This window comes from Galendromus occidentalis, unplaced genomic scaffold (assembly GCF_000255335.2).
Source record: "Galendromus occidentalis unplaced genomic scaffold, Mocc_1.1 scf7180000077383, whole genome shotgun sequence".
NCBI lineage: Eukaryota > Metazoa > Arthropoda > Arachnida > Mesostigmata > Phytoseiidae > Galendromus > Galendromus occidentalis.
Window position 1 is genome coordinate 34,313 of NW_003805371.1, and position 14,304 is coordinate 48,616.

At 52.5% G+C, this 14,304-nt stretch overlaps 1 protein-coding gene across 1 annotated transcript; it reads left to right on the top strand.

The window, feature by feature from the left end:
• Positions 1 to 1,919: 1,919 nt before the first annotated feature.
• Positions 1,920 to 13,652, top strand: kuz (zinc-dependent metalloprotease kuz). The gene is made up of 7 exons (XM_029111176.1): positions 1,920 to 2,028; positions 9,951 to 10,276; positions 10,404 to 10,605; positions 10,799 to 11,124; positions 11,388 to 12,965; positions 13,187 to 13,513; positions 13,647 to 13,652. The coding sequence occupies exons 1-7, from the start codon at positions 1,920 to 1,922 to the stop codon at positions 13,650 to 13,652; spliced, it is 2,874 nt and encodes a 957-aa protein (XP_028967009.1).
• The last annotated feature ends 652 nt before the right edge of the window (positions 13,653 to 14,304 follow it).

Sequence of the window (14,304 nt, forward strand, 5' to 3'; positions counted from 1 at the left end):
AACTGGTGCGAAGTACAGCGAGGGCACCGTGTCACTCTTGGAATGAATGATCGGACGCGTGAACATCAAGCACGTTCCCGCGAGCGATCACCGTGCACGATGAACGTGACGATCAGCGTGCGGTCCGGACATTCATCGCTGGTGCACTTCTAGCTGCTCCTCTCGACATCGCCTCGACAGAAGTTATTTTTCAGAACTGATCGAGAAACTCGGAATCGGCGACTTAGGAGCTATCCTCCTCCCAGACTCCCGGCGAACGGAAACGTCATCAACAAGGATTGGGTGCGGGGGCATCCTACGCGACGAAAAATTTTGGAAACGACCGGAACTCGATCCGGTGCCTAGCACAAGAGCATCTTAGATGTTCGGTATCCCGATCCATCGATATCTCACATTCATTCGGAGAGCAAAGCATAATTAGAGATGAGGAACCGGCCATGGAGACGCTCTATCTCTCCGGCAGGAGCTCTTGACAGATAAGGAGGAAACTCAGGAGATTCAGATGGGCGGATTCTCTCTTCGCCCGCTCTGCGCGGAAGGCTCATGACCAGTATTTGTGCGGAGTCTCCGCTCAAGTTTACGGGCATACAACTCCTTCCCCCCGCTTTCGAGGTGTGAGTGGAGCCCGGAGTCCAGGATGCCGAGCCTCGGCTTCGAGTAGCCACCGTGACGTATCAGCGCCCCTCAGACTCCGTCCCCGATTTCGAAGGCTCACAGGCTGTCGATCGGAGAAAAGTCAAAAGATCCGGGAGGACAGCGTTCTTGAGCCTCGAAGCAAGACTCCGGTGTGTGAGGGATTCGATTCTTAGAAGCATCCAAACATGAGGGTCCTCATCTTCTCACTCGAGCTGGGCCCTTCCGAGGCGGCGGCGCGGCGAAGTCACAGAGTTTCGAGTAGCACCAGAGGCGAGAGACATGAACCCGCGAGAGTCCATGCTCTCTACTTCCTCATGGTTATACATAAGTCCTCCACCGGGGCTCAAGTATTCCTCATGCGGTCCAGAGTATCCCGGGAGCAGTCTCACTCCGTCGATTGGATCCCTCGGCGCCGTCAGGCGGGATCGAGAACTTACTCATCGAGTCCCAACCATTATTCATCCGGTATTTCCCAATTGAGAGCAGAATATAATAAGTTATCGAGTCGTGGGACTCCTGAGCGAAATCAAAGTTTCAGCGTCGTGCGAGATTTCGCGCTCATTTTTTGAACCGTTATCCGAGATATCTAGGAGGGCTGAGAACCCGTCGGATAGCGTTATCTTCTCCGGTCGGAGTAGGCACCCAGTGTTGCCTCCCGGAGGCTGAAAATCGCGCCGAAACCAGTTTGGGAGCCGGCAGCGGATCGCTTACCGATGTTTGGGATTGACCTCGACGGGAAGGGGTAGGAACAGGATCGATTCCGTAAAAATTCAGCCGTTTTGAGCGATATTTCCAAGTTCTGTCGTCGTTCTCTTTCCCGCGGTCGCCATGTTCGTTTGGTCCACCACCCCTCGCGCATGCGCCATGGTCGCAGTCGCTCATTCGTTCGTCCCGTCGGTTCGCTTGCTCGCTCGTTCGGACTCCTTCGGTAGCGGCGGCGGCGGCGGCGGCGGCGGCTATACACTCTCACACATAGGCAGCAGCAGCAGCAGCAAGGCAGAGACAGACAGACGGGCAGGAAGGCTGGCTGGCTGGCAGGCAGCAGAGAGGCAGACAGACAACTTGGTTGACAGTGAGTGGTGGTGGTGGTGGTGCTCGACGTTGGTGGAGTAGCAGCAGCAGCAACAACAGCCCACTGAGCAGAAGCAGAGCTGGAGTGCGATTTGGCCTATTTGAAACTTGTGCAAATTGTTTGGGGACGGTTTTGTTTCGGGAGTCGGTCCACAAGATAACGAACATGCGAGCGTAGACTGAGGTCAGCGCTGGCCAGGAGCCAGACAGAGATGCCACAACAGCAGCGAACGACTCGCAAGTTCTTTCTCTTCGGAGGGATCTCTGTGTTTGCCTTCACAGTGCTTCTGGTCGTCGGCCACACCGAAGCTCATTCTTCAGGTAAGACTTATGCATCGAATGACGAGTTGGAGAGAAAAAATCGTTGCTCGATCTCCTCCGGAACCAGCGATCGCGAATCGATCGAGTTTCGGCTGGACCCACAACAAAATAGTACTTCAGCTCCACGGCTGCTGCTCCGCTGTGCCGAGAGTACTCGGTCGTTGAACCTCGTTCAGCTGGTTTACGCAAAGCAACTCGGAGAAAGATCGAGTGGAATCGGCGATTTCGCACTAGGCTCTCGTTTGAGCACGGGCCTCCGAAAAGAAATATCTCGGAAGTTCCGAGTTTCCCGGAGGAAGATATGGAGCCAAGGGGTTTCGAAACAAAGAATTTTCCCGATTTGTTGTTCGAGCGGCAGCCAAGCGAGCGAACGAACAAACGAACGAGCATTCGAACCCTTCTGCAAATATCAGACGGACTGCGGCTAATAAGGTTACGGCCCGGAGTTAGAGAGTGCGGGAGCTTGAGCGTGTGAGCGAACCGCTGGACGACATTAAGACGAATCGAATCAAGCCGGCGAAGAACAGTATTTCTTCCCGGGAGGACGCCTTTCGAATCTCTTATTTTGTGGGGAGTTTTCCCGAGCAGGAGCGCTCTAACGCACAATAGTCTCGTGGCCGAGGATAAGATAACGGAATCCCTGGAAATTCTCGGAATTTATCGGTTGTGGAGCCGAATCCATTTCAATCTCTTCACAGCGACTCCGGCACATCTGGTCTAGAAGAAGGGGCTCGAACGAGTCACTCAAATACAGCGACCAACAAGACGACTTCTGATTTGTTGTGTGGTCGCATCAGAAGCAATTTACAAACGAGCTTTCTTCCCCCCGAAAGAGCGATTTCTCGTCCGTCTTCGCGGCCATATCATTGTTTCGACGTCTGTGTCGTCGATGAGACGCTTCCACGTCTGAGCAGAAGTTTTTTCTCTAGCTCATTCTCGATTGTGGAGTAATCCGCTCTCGGAGTCCTCCGTCAAAACTCGTCTACAAAAGAATAAACCACCGATCCTCGGATCTAGCCACTGGAGGGGCCCTGTCTAACATTACCGACGACAGTATTCAGCGACAGAATCTGAGAAGTTTCGAAAAGAGAAATTGACGACAACCACTTCACAGGCTCTCATTCATGGGTCATGATTACCATGAGAACGGCTCGAAGTGGAAAAAGTACTCCAAGAGTAAAACGATCGCAGCAGAATCCGGGAAGGAGGCATGACGTGTTAGAATATACAATTTTCGATGAATCAAAACAAAGTCCCCGAACGTGAATATATCAAGAAACGAATTCGAAAGCTTCAATCTATGACGATGACACTGAATTGGATCCCACTCTGCCGAGAAGTAGCAGTGGATTCGAGATGAAAAAGCACTGATTCTGTCGGAGCAGAACATGGGCGGGGTGCGCTCCGTTATCACGTGCATAGCGATCGTTCTGTGCACTGCCGCCCCATCTGGTCGGTTCCATCTGTAGAACATACCGGACGAAAAGGCTTCGTGACATGCGTTATCGTTTTTATCATGGCAAAAATATCATGAGCTATGACGCAGACTGCGGCCGGGGGGAAGAAGTGCTTCAGCCGACTTGCTCAGTATAGGATGAGAGGGTCGAAGAGCAGCCCGGGATATGCTTGAAAATATGATATGAACGCTGAGCATAGCTCGCTGCGGGTCCGCGCGGGAGCGACCCGTGGGACAGAGGCGTTCTCCTCGATATCTTCCGAATTCCCCGAACTCCAAGATCTGCCCGCCTCTGCCCTCTGGTTCCTGTAAAACGCAAGCTTCTGATCAGGTACTTCGGACTAGCATAAGAGTCTAAAGACATCTGAGCGATTTGCGCCGCTCGACCGAAGCTGACCAACTGTCGACATGACGTTTGCAAGGTCGGTCGATTGGTCGTTTGGTCGGTCAGCCAGCCGGCGGTCCAACCGAACACCCGGAGTCGTGAAAGTCAGAATCCCTGTCATAGTCGGACTATAACCTGGATATTGAGCTCGGGGACCTGAAGTCAATTCTTCTTCCGAAACAAGCGAGCCGGGACGCGGAAGTAAATCGGAGTAGGGAAGCAAGTCGAGACGGTCTAGACGCGACGTCGAATGTTTTCTCTCTACCGTACTAGTTAGGTGATTCCTCGAATGCTCAGACCCAGAACTGAAAGAGCGTTCTTCGATTGTTTTCGTTTTCTTTCTTCTCGTCTGGTCCTCTAGGCAAGGGTTCGGAGCGGTCGACGTGTGGTGATCCGCTTCGTCTAAAAATTTGAGTCGCTACCACTTGCTGAGCGCATCGGGTGTTTTACAGAAACGACTTCATCGTCCGAGGAATGTTTGCGCACAGTCCAGTTTTTCGCTGGGATACACAACGACACTCGTCCGTCCAGCTGCCCAAAGACACAAACACAATGTCGGAGACGACCGTTGTCGGCTGGGATCGGTTGAAGACGGTCCGCTTTTCCGCCCGAGTTCTAGGCTCGCGATACTCGATCCCGTCGTTCTGGTAACGGAACGGAAGAACTTCTCAGTTTCATAGCGGAGCTCCAGAACTCGAACAATGGAGTCACGAGCGACGCGAAATTCTGAAAACTTTCGAGTGGGAATGAAGCATCTCGAAGAAATATGATTAGCGAATCATGATGAGAACGGCATCGCGCGATTCCTCGGCAATCGCGCCGGCGACGTCAGAATGTACGCTTCGCATAAAAGTGACTCATCGGAAAGCTGGGTTAACCCGGAGGCGATGACAGCGACCGCGATGATGACTATTATTCCGTGGACTGACTCTTCTGAGTGCCGCTACAATCAGTCTAGCCTGACGCCGCGCTGGTTGAACTCACTGAGTGGGCTCCTTTCATTATTGGTGGTATCGATTTCGACATATTCTCGGAATTTCGAATCGGGAATACTCCGGAAAACATTTCCGTAAGGAATTTCGAGGCCGCTTTGGCGCAGCGGTGGAGACTAAAGGCCGTGCCTTACTCACAAGAATCTCTACCGTATCCAGAACATTATTCAATATATATATATTCAACGTATTCCTGAAATGCAATGGTTGGATGCTTTGAATTTTCCGCTCGAGAAGTTCTGTGTTGAAATCGGCTCGAATAATGCGCGACATAATCGCGGAATTCGCGATCCTGAAACGAGCCGGTGCAGCCTTCTCGACTTGGTCCCCGAAGTCCCGCCGCTGGAATGCCGATCATCTGCTCACTCAGTCTGCATGGATCGCGAGTCGAATTCGAGGTGCCGATTCGCTCCCTTTAAAATGTCATGGGAAATCACGGAGAGGCGTAAGCCAGCTGATCGATGAACCAATCGGCACAGAGAACCCTTTTGTCGCTCAGCATCGTGTTTCATGGAAAGATGCGTGGTCGCTCCATGGAAGCGCTTAGATGTAGAAAGGTGAGAGCTTGTAAACCTTATCTAAACATGCCCCGACAATGAACTGATTCGCCGGTAGGAGTCAGCGGGCCGTTCTTCTGTGGCTCACAAGCGGGAAGCATCTGAGGATACACTCTACTAGGGAGTCAGTCTTGAGCGTCTGAGGCGAACTCTTTCTTCGACTCTTCACAATCCAGACATCCGATCTACCGCAGGAGCATTCGTTATTCAATGACGCTTATCGAACGATGCTGACGTCATTTTTCGCGTAAAAAAAAAAGTTACGGAATACGACTCCGATGAAGTTGACCGTTGGATTTCGAATGAGGAAATGAGCTTTTTCCCCAAACTGAGCGGTGCCGTGGATCTTTTTGCCGGTGGGATACTTGTGCAATCGATAGAACTTCTGGTGAGGGGAGCTACTTACAGAAATGACGGGGAGAAGAAGTATTTCTCAACTCGTGACGTGATGCTTGTCCCCGGACATCGCTTTCTGCGACAAAGCTCTTCTGCAGCGGAACGCCGAGATCCGCGGTGACCCGTAGACTCGGTCATGTATGTACGCTGAGCGTAGGACGAACTTTCTTCACTTCTGATTTCTGGAGCGAACTGGTTGCCGTAGAAAACAGTCACCGGCGATCTTGCGGCCCCGCCGCTGATGTAACGCGAAAGAGGTCAGCTGGCCACTGCCGCCGTCGATGCTGGCGTTCTGTGGAGTTTATTCGGTTCGACATGCAGATTATTACGTTGGTAGAGCGAGAAAGTGAACGAAGAAGTCGACCACTAGCCCAATCGGCGGGCCGAAAGAAGATTCTGTTGACGAAGACCCGTTAGATGACTTTGTATCTTTGGGCCGCAGCGCATCGCCGGAACAATGGACCCCCGACTTGGAAGCAGCGTGATTAGCAGTGTGTGGGGCGGCGTTCATGCTGTCTTACGTAACGCAGCCTTTATGTCAAGCTTCGAATGATTGAAATTAAGCTTAAGAAAGCCATTCCTAGGGATTGGCCTTCCTTCTGGAGCAGCGGACCGTCTGTCCCTCCCTTCCCTCCCGAGCGGCTGAACAACTCTTTGGCGGCCCCGGATCCGACCCGCGGCGCTCGAGGGCAGTAGCTTAGGGTCGCGTGAGCTCGGGAAGACACCTTCACGCGAACTGGAACCCAATCCCGAAAAATCGTTCCGGTAGACGTATTCCCGGCATTTCTCGAAGCCACTTAGGAGGAACAAGCCTCTTGAGTTTTGCCAAAAGAAAAGATCTGGCCAGCAATCGCCAGAATTGTGCGAAGAATCTTTTCATGAGAGTCGCAATAGAGTTTCTAGTAAAATTGCAAATGATCCACTGAGTGCTACACGTGATCGCGGAAGTGATGACTATGCGTTCGTCGGAGAAAAAGGAAATAGCTGCTGCCAACGGTCGGGAGGGACCTTGGAATCGAATCGCGGTGTACCAGGTCGGGCGGCGGCGGCGGCCACAGCAGACGCAGAAGAAGGGGACGTGACGGGGGAAAAACACGCAAAAGCGGCTTTTGCGCAGAACTTCAAAGCAAAGCGAGAGAATAATAGAAATGAACTTCACCGCGCCTGCGGTGGTAAGCTTGCGAAGGGGTTAACCTCACGTGAGGCTCTCTTCGGTCTCCTGGCAGTCAGCCCACGGCGCCCTGGAACGGATGCATGCTAGTGTCGAGCCGTAGGGTTTTTGAGAACATCAATATTCGTTACAGTTTAGCTAGTGCTACGGTCGCAGTCACCGGTGTTTTCTCATGGCTGACTAAACTGACCCAGAAACTACTGACCGGTGCTCGGTTCGTGCCTGGGTGGTTCTCTATCAAAATCGACAACAGCGGCAGTGGCACCGGTAGACGAACCAATGTCGGCACGGACGTCGACAACAACAGCGGCACCGACATCGAGCGGATAACGAAAAGATCAGCTATAACGGACTTTGTCGCAACGGCTCGATGGCTTCAGAAGCCTGCGCTGACGGAGTCTCATTTTCCACCTGATCGCTTACATTCTGCATCTGCTACTCGGCTGGGTTCAGAATTCGGTCCCTCCTTTTCCATCTCCGATCAATTAGGGACATATGGAAAATCTCGTCAACGACTCGAGTCGTGGAGTTGCGCGCGCGAATCAATCACACGGCTTGAAGCTAATTAATGGAATTCTCTCGCGTCATGAAAACTTAGATCGGAGTAGGCGAGAGGATCAAAACGCCATGCGGTAGAATTCGGATTCACCTCCATCTGCCCCCGTCTCGGCTCAACAATATCGATGCGAAAAACGACCTGTTCCCGACAAAGAGACCCAGCGGAAATCGGAGCGGATGACTGTGCTGTAGTGAGTACCCGCTGTAGCGGCTCCGACTGCGGCTTCACCGTCCCCGCCGACGCCGCCGTCCGCGATCACTATGATGATGACACAGATGACATGACGCCTGCCCGAACCCTTTGCTGACGGCTTGACGATTTCCAAGGGACGAAATTGTGACTTTCTTCATTTACATAGCATTAACGAGTTGACGTGTGACGAGTCAATCGTCAAGTGGGGTCGGATTAAAACTCAAAGTTCGTGAAGTTAGCTAAGCGCTCCGGAAAAGCGCACGATTCGTTGGTGCCATTCGCGACAGCTAAACTCGAAGACACTACATCTTCATGGTTCAGCTTGACGATTCAATTTTTCGCGTAGCCAAGGTTTTTCTTTCGATCCCGCGACCATCACGCCGAGCTCGCGCCTCCCCATTTGCGGGAAAATCATATTCGCTTCACATGGCATCCTTCGTCCCATTGTTGGATTGCATATCGTCGGAATTTTCCAGTTCATCCTCGATACGATAGCGTTGTTTGTCGGTTTCCGAATTGACGAGCAAGGATCCTGGGGGATCTGAGTCGATCGGGGCGTGACTTGAAACGATCCGCCAAGATCCTAGACGACGCCATACGGTCCATGACGAATCGCAGGATCAGCAGCGTACATCCATAGAAACAATTCAGAGCATTGCCCGATCTGCTCTGCTCGTTGGCCGGCGGTGTGACTGGATAGTTGGTTTGTTGAACGGCTGGCTGACTGGTGCTTGGTTGGTTGTCTGTTGCTCGACTCGCCGGCTCGGACAGCGGCTCTAACTAGCGGCTCCGAGCTTGTGCTCTGTCGATGCCAGAATGCTTGCCAGTGCCGGTGACCGTCAGCTAGGGGAAGCCGACAAGGGCATGGCCTTTATGAATGGAAGCAGACGACACGTTATCCATCCGCTGATGCCGATGGAGAAGAGAAAAGGCGACAGTTCAGAACGCGCCGCTGCTCAAGTACTTTTCAGGAGTCGCACCCTGTGGAAACGATGCGTTTCCTCAGAAATATTCATGTAGACAAATCGCCCTCCGGAGGCCGTTGATGAGAAAGGGCAGCGAAGACCCGAAGAGAGAAGAGGCTTCCTCCGAGGGAGACAAAACCCGCGAGCTCCCACGCCGTCATCGTGCCTTACCCGGCGAGCATTCTATCGAGAGCATTTCAACGTTCGATCGAAGTGACTCGGGTGCGAACGCTCGTGGAACCTATCCGCAAATTCCTCGTTATTTCGCAAATTGAATATCGCTGCGTTGAAACTCAGAATTTGTTTTCGCGACGGTTCTTCCAAGTCGCTGAATTTCGCGTTCATCTCTTGCGAAGTCGGGGCTTCTGGAATTCGATGGATCCAACTGACGAGGTCCGTTGCTCCGTCTCGATCCCTCCGTTTCCGGAGTGCGGACGAAGAGGACCGCGTCGTATTGTCCTCTGCGTGAAATTGAAACAATCGATTCGTCGAGAATGCATCCTCGAATAATGATGATGATAATAATAATTAATGAATAATTATTCTCCGGGTGGCTCGAAAATCGGACACGTTCGGAGTCCACTCGCCGTGGAAAGATTAGAAACGCGAGTGGGCGATTGACGGCCCGTCTGGGTCACTTGTTCGAGCGCTTCATTAATCAGGCTATCATAGGAATCCATACTGGTCGTTCGATGATCGTCGAGGACCGTAATGGAACCCGGGAGCCCTCCAGGGTAGCAGCCAGCGTTCGAGGTTGAACACTATTTTATTTACTGCTGGTTCAGTTGTTATTATTGTTGACACGCTGCCACGTTGAGGGTTACCTCCACTGAGCAGCTCGCGGCGCGACATAGTTCAATGCGTGGCGGCGTTTGTTCGGTGACGATATCGCAACGCTCCGAGGTCAGCGACATTTTGACCGTGCAGTGCTTTTGACACGACTCTGTGCTGGATCATCGCCAGCGTGATCGTCATCATAGCATCCGCCCGATCGGTCAGTATCAGTGTCTCCGGGGTCGCTTCCGCTAAGTAAATGAAGTTCGATCATCAGAATCGCATCTGACTAGTCATCACTGACGAAGAATTCAATCAAACACGATATCGGCACGGCTCCTGTCAGAGAAGAGCAGCGGGTACATCGACGTATCGATCGGCCGGAGAGCTTGGAGGGGGGGGGATTTCTCAGAACCGCTTGCTCGAGAGCGATGGAAATCCAATGTTTCGTCTCACTCGATTCCTCTCCTTCCAGATGGATTCCAAAGTGACGGATTGCGACGGTTAAATCGTTTTGTGAGGCATTTCGAACCAGTGATTTACGATGACAGAGAATTGCACGAACGGCATCAGCGAGTGCGTCGAAGTACGGATGTGGCTCTGCATCTGCGCTTCAAATCGCACAATAGAGTCTTCCATCTGCGGCTCAAAAGAGACACCTCAGCGTTTATGAATGACCTCTCCATCGAAGACCACGAAGGTCGAAAACTCGACGTTGACACCGACAACCTCTATTCGGGAGAAATCGTCGGTGAGAAGGAGAGTTACGTTTTCGGCAGTATCCACGATGGAGTCTTCCAGGTAAGTACGTCAGTACGCGCTGCGTATTTTCTCGATCGATCTCCGATGTCGAGCTGGAGTCCACACTCCTCGCCCGCGACTCATGATTTTACTATGTGATGCATGATGAGGATTTGATTGAAATCAGGGTCGGATCGAGTCGGAGGACAAGGAACATTATTACGTTGAGCGGGCTGCGTATCACCGACCGAAGATCCACGAGGCCGAGAGCAGTGACGGCATCAAGTCGAGCGAAAAATCAGGCGCTCAGCTGGGTCCGGAGTATCATTCCATTATGTATGCAGCTTCCAACGTCGAACTGCCTGACCACTCGAAGGACAGTCAAGGGAGTGAGTGTTTCCATCATCTCTTATTCCTTCTCCCACTCACTCATTCACTCACTCGGTTGGAGATTTCCATTGTCATGGATCGCGGCGGACAGCGACGTCGCGCTTGCGCGACGCAGCAGACTCCGAGTGGCGATCGGGAGAGACCGAGAGATAATCAAATCCGATGCATATTAACCCGAAGGAATTCTGACAGCTTGCGGCGCGACCGACGCTTCGACAAGGAAGTGGATGGAGAAGATAGCCAACTCGGCCGTGGTCGACGATCGGAAAGACGACGCCAAGAGCCAGCGCCGGAAGAGGCACGAACCCGAAATTCCGCATTTCGATGAGTTCAGGAACGAGGACGACGAGGACTTCGAGGGATCGTTGCTCCTCGACGAGCCGGGCAAGAAACGTCGTTCGGCCGCTAGGACCAGTTATGGAGTCGGCAGCCAACAGCGATACTATTACAGCGAAAGTCCACTCAACAAGTATACGCGCGCACCGCATGCTACGCTCGCTAGCAGTGCCAATCGACGCGTAAGTATTTCTTCACAGGACATGAACTACCCAGCTGTTAAATCAAGGCCTTGCCCAGTGTTATCTGTTCCAAAACTTGTCTCGAATCGAACCTTCCGAATCTCGAATTCTATCTTCCGTTTCTTTTCTGCATATTAATCACAGCACCGAAGCGATATGACGGACTTACGGGTGGATATCGGGCTCTTTTGTGGTGATAACGATGGAATGGAGCTGGTCGTTAGTCTGTCCGAGGCTGACATGAGTTCTCCGATTTTTTCCAGGTCTGCAACCTATTCGTGCAGACGGATACGTTTCTATGGGAGCACATAATGTCAACAGGCAAGGACAGCGCGAAAGCTCGCGAGGAGATATCGTCCCTGATTGCGCAACACGTAGAAGCGGCCTCCCGTATTTACAAGAACACAGACTTCAACGGAATCAAAGACATCAAATTCGCGGTTCAGAGGATTCGAATCAACGACACAACTGCCTGCCACGGCCCGAATAGATATACAAATCCGTTCTGTGCTGCGAATCTAGATGCATCGAATTTTCTCAATTTGAATTCATTGGCGAATCACGATGATTTCTGCCTCGCGTATGTCTGGACTTTCCGAGATTTTCAACACGGCACTCTCGGCCTTGCCTGGGTTGCTTCCGTAAACGGGGCGTCGGGAGGCATCTGTGAAAAATACAAAACCTACTCAGAAAACAACAATGGACGGAGCGAGAACGTACGGCGGTCTCTGAACACCGGCATCATCACGTTTCTCAACCATAACGCCAAAATCCCTCTGAAAGTTTCCGAAATCACGTTTGCTCACGAGATTGGTCACAACTTCGGCTCGCCGCACGATTTCCCGTCGCGCTGCGTCCCCGGAGGACACAACGGAAACTACATCATGTATGCATCGGCCACTCAAGGCCACCAGGCCAACAACCAGAAATTCTCAGACTGCTCAGTAGCGAATATTTCGAATGTTCTCCACGCGATCTTCAAAGGCGAGCAGAAAGACAACTGCTTCCAAGAGTACCAGGGACCATTTTGCGGGAATAAAATCGTCGAAGCCAACGAGGAGTGCGATTGCGGCTACGACGAACGGGAATGCGACGAGTCGTGCTGCTTCGCGCGGGAGAACAGCGAGCGCCAGAAAGGTTGCACCCGACGGACGTTTGCGCACTGTTCGCCGAGTGAAGGACCGTGCTGCAACCTTCGGTGTGAGTTCGAGAACTCCGGCAAACCGTGCAGACTGGAGACCGACTGCACGGAGGTGTCGTACTGCAAGGGCAACTCGGCCAGTTGTCCGGCGCCGACTCACAAGCTCAACAAGACCGAGTGCAACAACGGAACTCAGGTGTGCTGGAACGGCGAATGCTCCGGCAGCATCTGCAACAAATACAATCTCGAGGAGTGCTTCCTGGTCGAAGCCAAAACACCCGATCCCGACAAGTTGTGCGAAGTGGCATGCCAGGAGTGGAACAAGTCGGAAACGTGTCGGAGCACGTTCGAGATCGAGTCCATGCGTCACATCAGTGGCATCAAGCTTCGTCCCGGTTCTCCGTGCAATGATTTCCACGGCTATTGTGACGTATTCCAGAAGTGTCGGAACGTCGATGCCGAGGGTCCTCTCGCTCGACTCAAACGACTGTTGTTCAATAAGCAGAGCCTCCATTCAGTACGCCAGTGGGTGGCATTGAATTGGTGGGCCGTGTCGCTCATGATGGTCTCGTTGATCATCACCATGTCGTGTTTCATTCGCTGTTGCGCTGTACATACGCCGAGCTCGAATCCACGAATGCCTCCAGCGCTCCGGATAACGGATACTTTGAGGCGCCCAGGGGACACTTTCAAACGAAGGGTAAGCATCCGCAGAAGGTATATCTGAGAGCCCAAAAGCGCGACCGGGACCGAATTCCATTGTCTTGGGCGGAGCCTCTCAATGAGGTCGCTGGAAAATTGAAAAAAAAAAAAATACCAACATGTGGCTCGAGATAAGATCTCAAACATCCACAGCCGATATTCTCCCCGCTGAAAACCCGAGAGTACGTGTTGATCCTCATCCGTTCTTTCCTTTTCCAGAAACGTTACGTGCCCCCCATAGAGCAAAACGGACCTCCGCCACCTTATCCAGGTGTTGGGGGAGCGGTGGTGGCCCCCTCCGCGCCGCCAGGGCCATCGGTGGCTCCTGGAAGTGCACAGAACGTTGCACCTTCAGGGCCATCTCACGGCTACGGCCAGGGACGAGGCCACTACAACCGCTCTCAGCAACAGCAGCAGCAGCAACAGCTACAGCCACAAAATCAACAGAAGCCTCAATCGGGAGGACAGAAAAGCAAAAAGGCCAACAAAGGACATAGTGTCGAGATGCAGCTGCATCACGCCAATAATGCTAGTAGAAATCCAAGGGTGAGTTCCTGACCCTCTCCCTGGGCCGCGATCGTTCAAGATTGTCTCTCTGGAATTCCCATCATCGGTCTCCAGAAAATGGCGTCTCGAAGAAGTCCGCACAGCTGATAACTATCGTCGGTTCCGATTACAGGTATGACAGGACGCCCACCACTGTGAAGCGGTTGTGACTCAGAAACCTCCTCCCATCGGCCGTGGAAGTCACGCTCATCACGCACCGTCGGGGTTGCCGAACGGTCAACGATACAACTTGCAGTGTCAGGGCCCTCTCATTGTGAGTCTGCCTCCGCCGGTGAGCCAAAGAGATCGGCCGCCGAAAGACCGACCGAAGATCCCTGTCGTGAAGGTCGCACAGCCCTTACGACAGAGTTGGACGCAAGCCCGAGTCTCGAACAAAGAGACTCACGATAAACGCGTTCAGGTCGATCCCTCGGAGAGTTTCGAGAGAGTTCAGCCCCTGCACGTGCATGTCGGAAACCCGATGCAGCCCACAGAAGAAACGCAGAGCGAGATTTTCTGGGATTTTTAACTCGAGAGATGAAATGACGAAATTGGGGCGCGTTCTCCTGAAAAAGCGGGACTTGCGATTCGAACTCGAAGTTACCTATCCGATTAAATTATGTGAGGAGAAGAGGAACAGATGGAGCAACCGGTTCGCAGTAGTGAGGAAGGATGGAAATGGTATGGCATTAGGCTATTTGTGTATATGATCGTCGGGACGAATGCCGTCGGGGACGCTCGAGCCAAATGCTAGCGTCTGTACATCCTTATCATGTATATAAATACACAAT

What these genes read in the sequence shown, in the direction of transcription:
- kuz (XM_029111176.1), top strand. Translation starts at nt 1,920, where the DNA reads ATGCCACAACAGCAGCGAACGACTCGCAAGTTCTTTCTCTTCGGAGGG. An exon ending in TCCACGATGGAGTCTTCCAG is followed by an intron (nt 10,277 to 10,403) that starts GTAAGTACGTCA and finishes GATTGAAATCAG; the next exon opens with GGTCGGATCGAGTCGGAGGA. An exon ending in CTAGCAGTGCCAATCGACGC is followed by an intron (nt 11,125 to 11,387) that starts GTAAGTATTTCT and finishes GATTTTTTCCAG; the next exon opens with GTCTGCAACCTATTCGTGCA.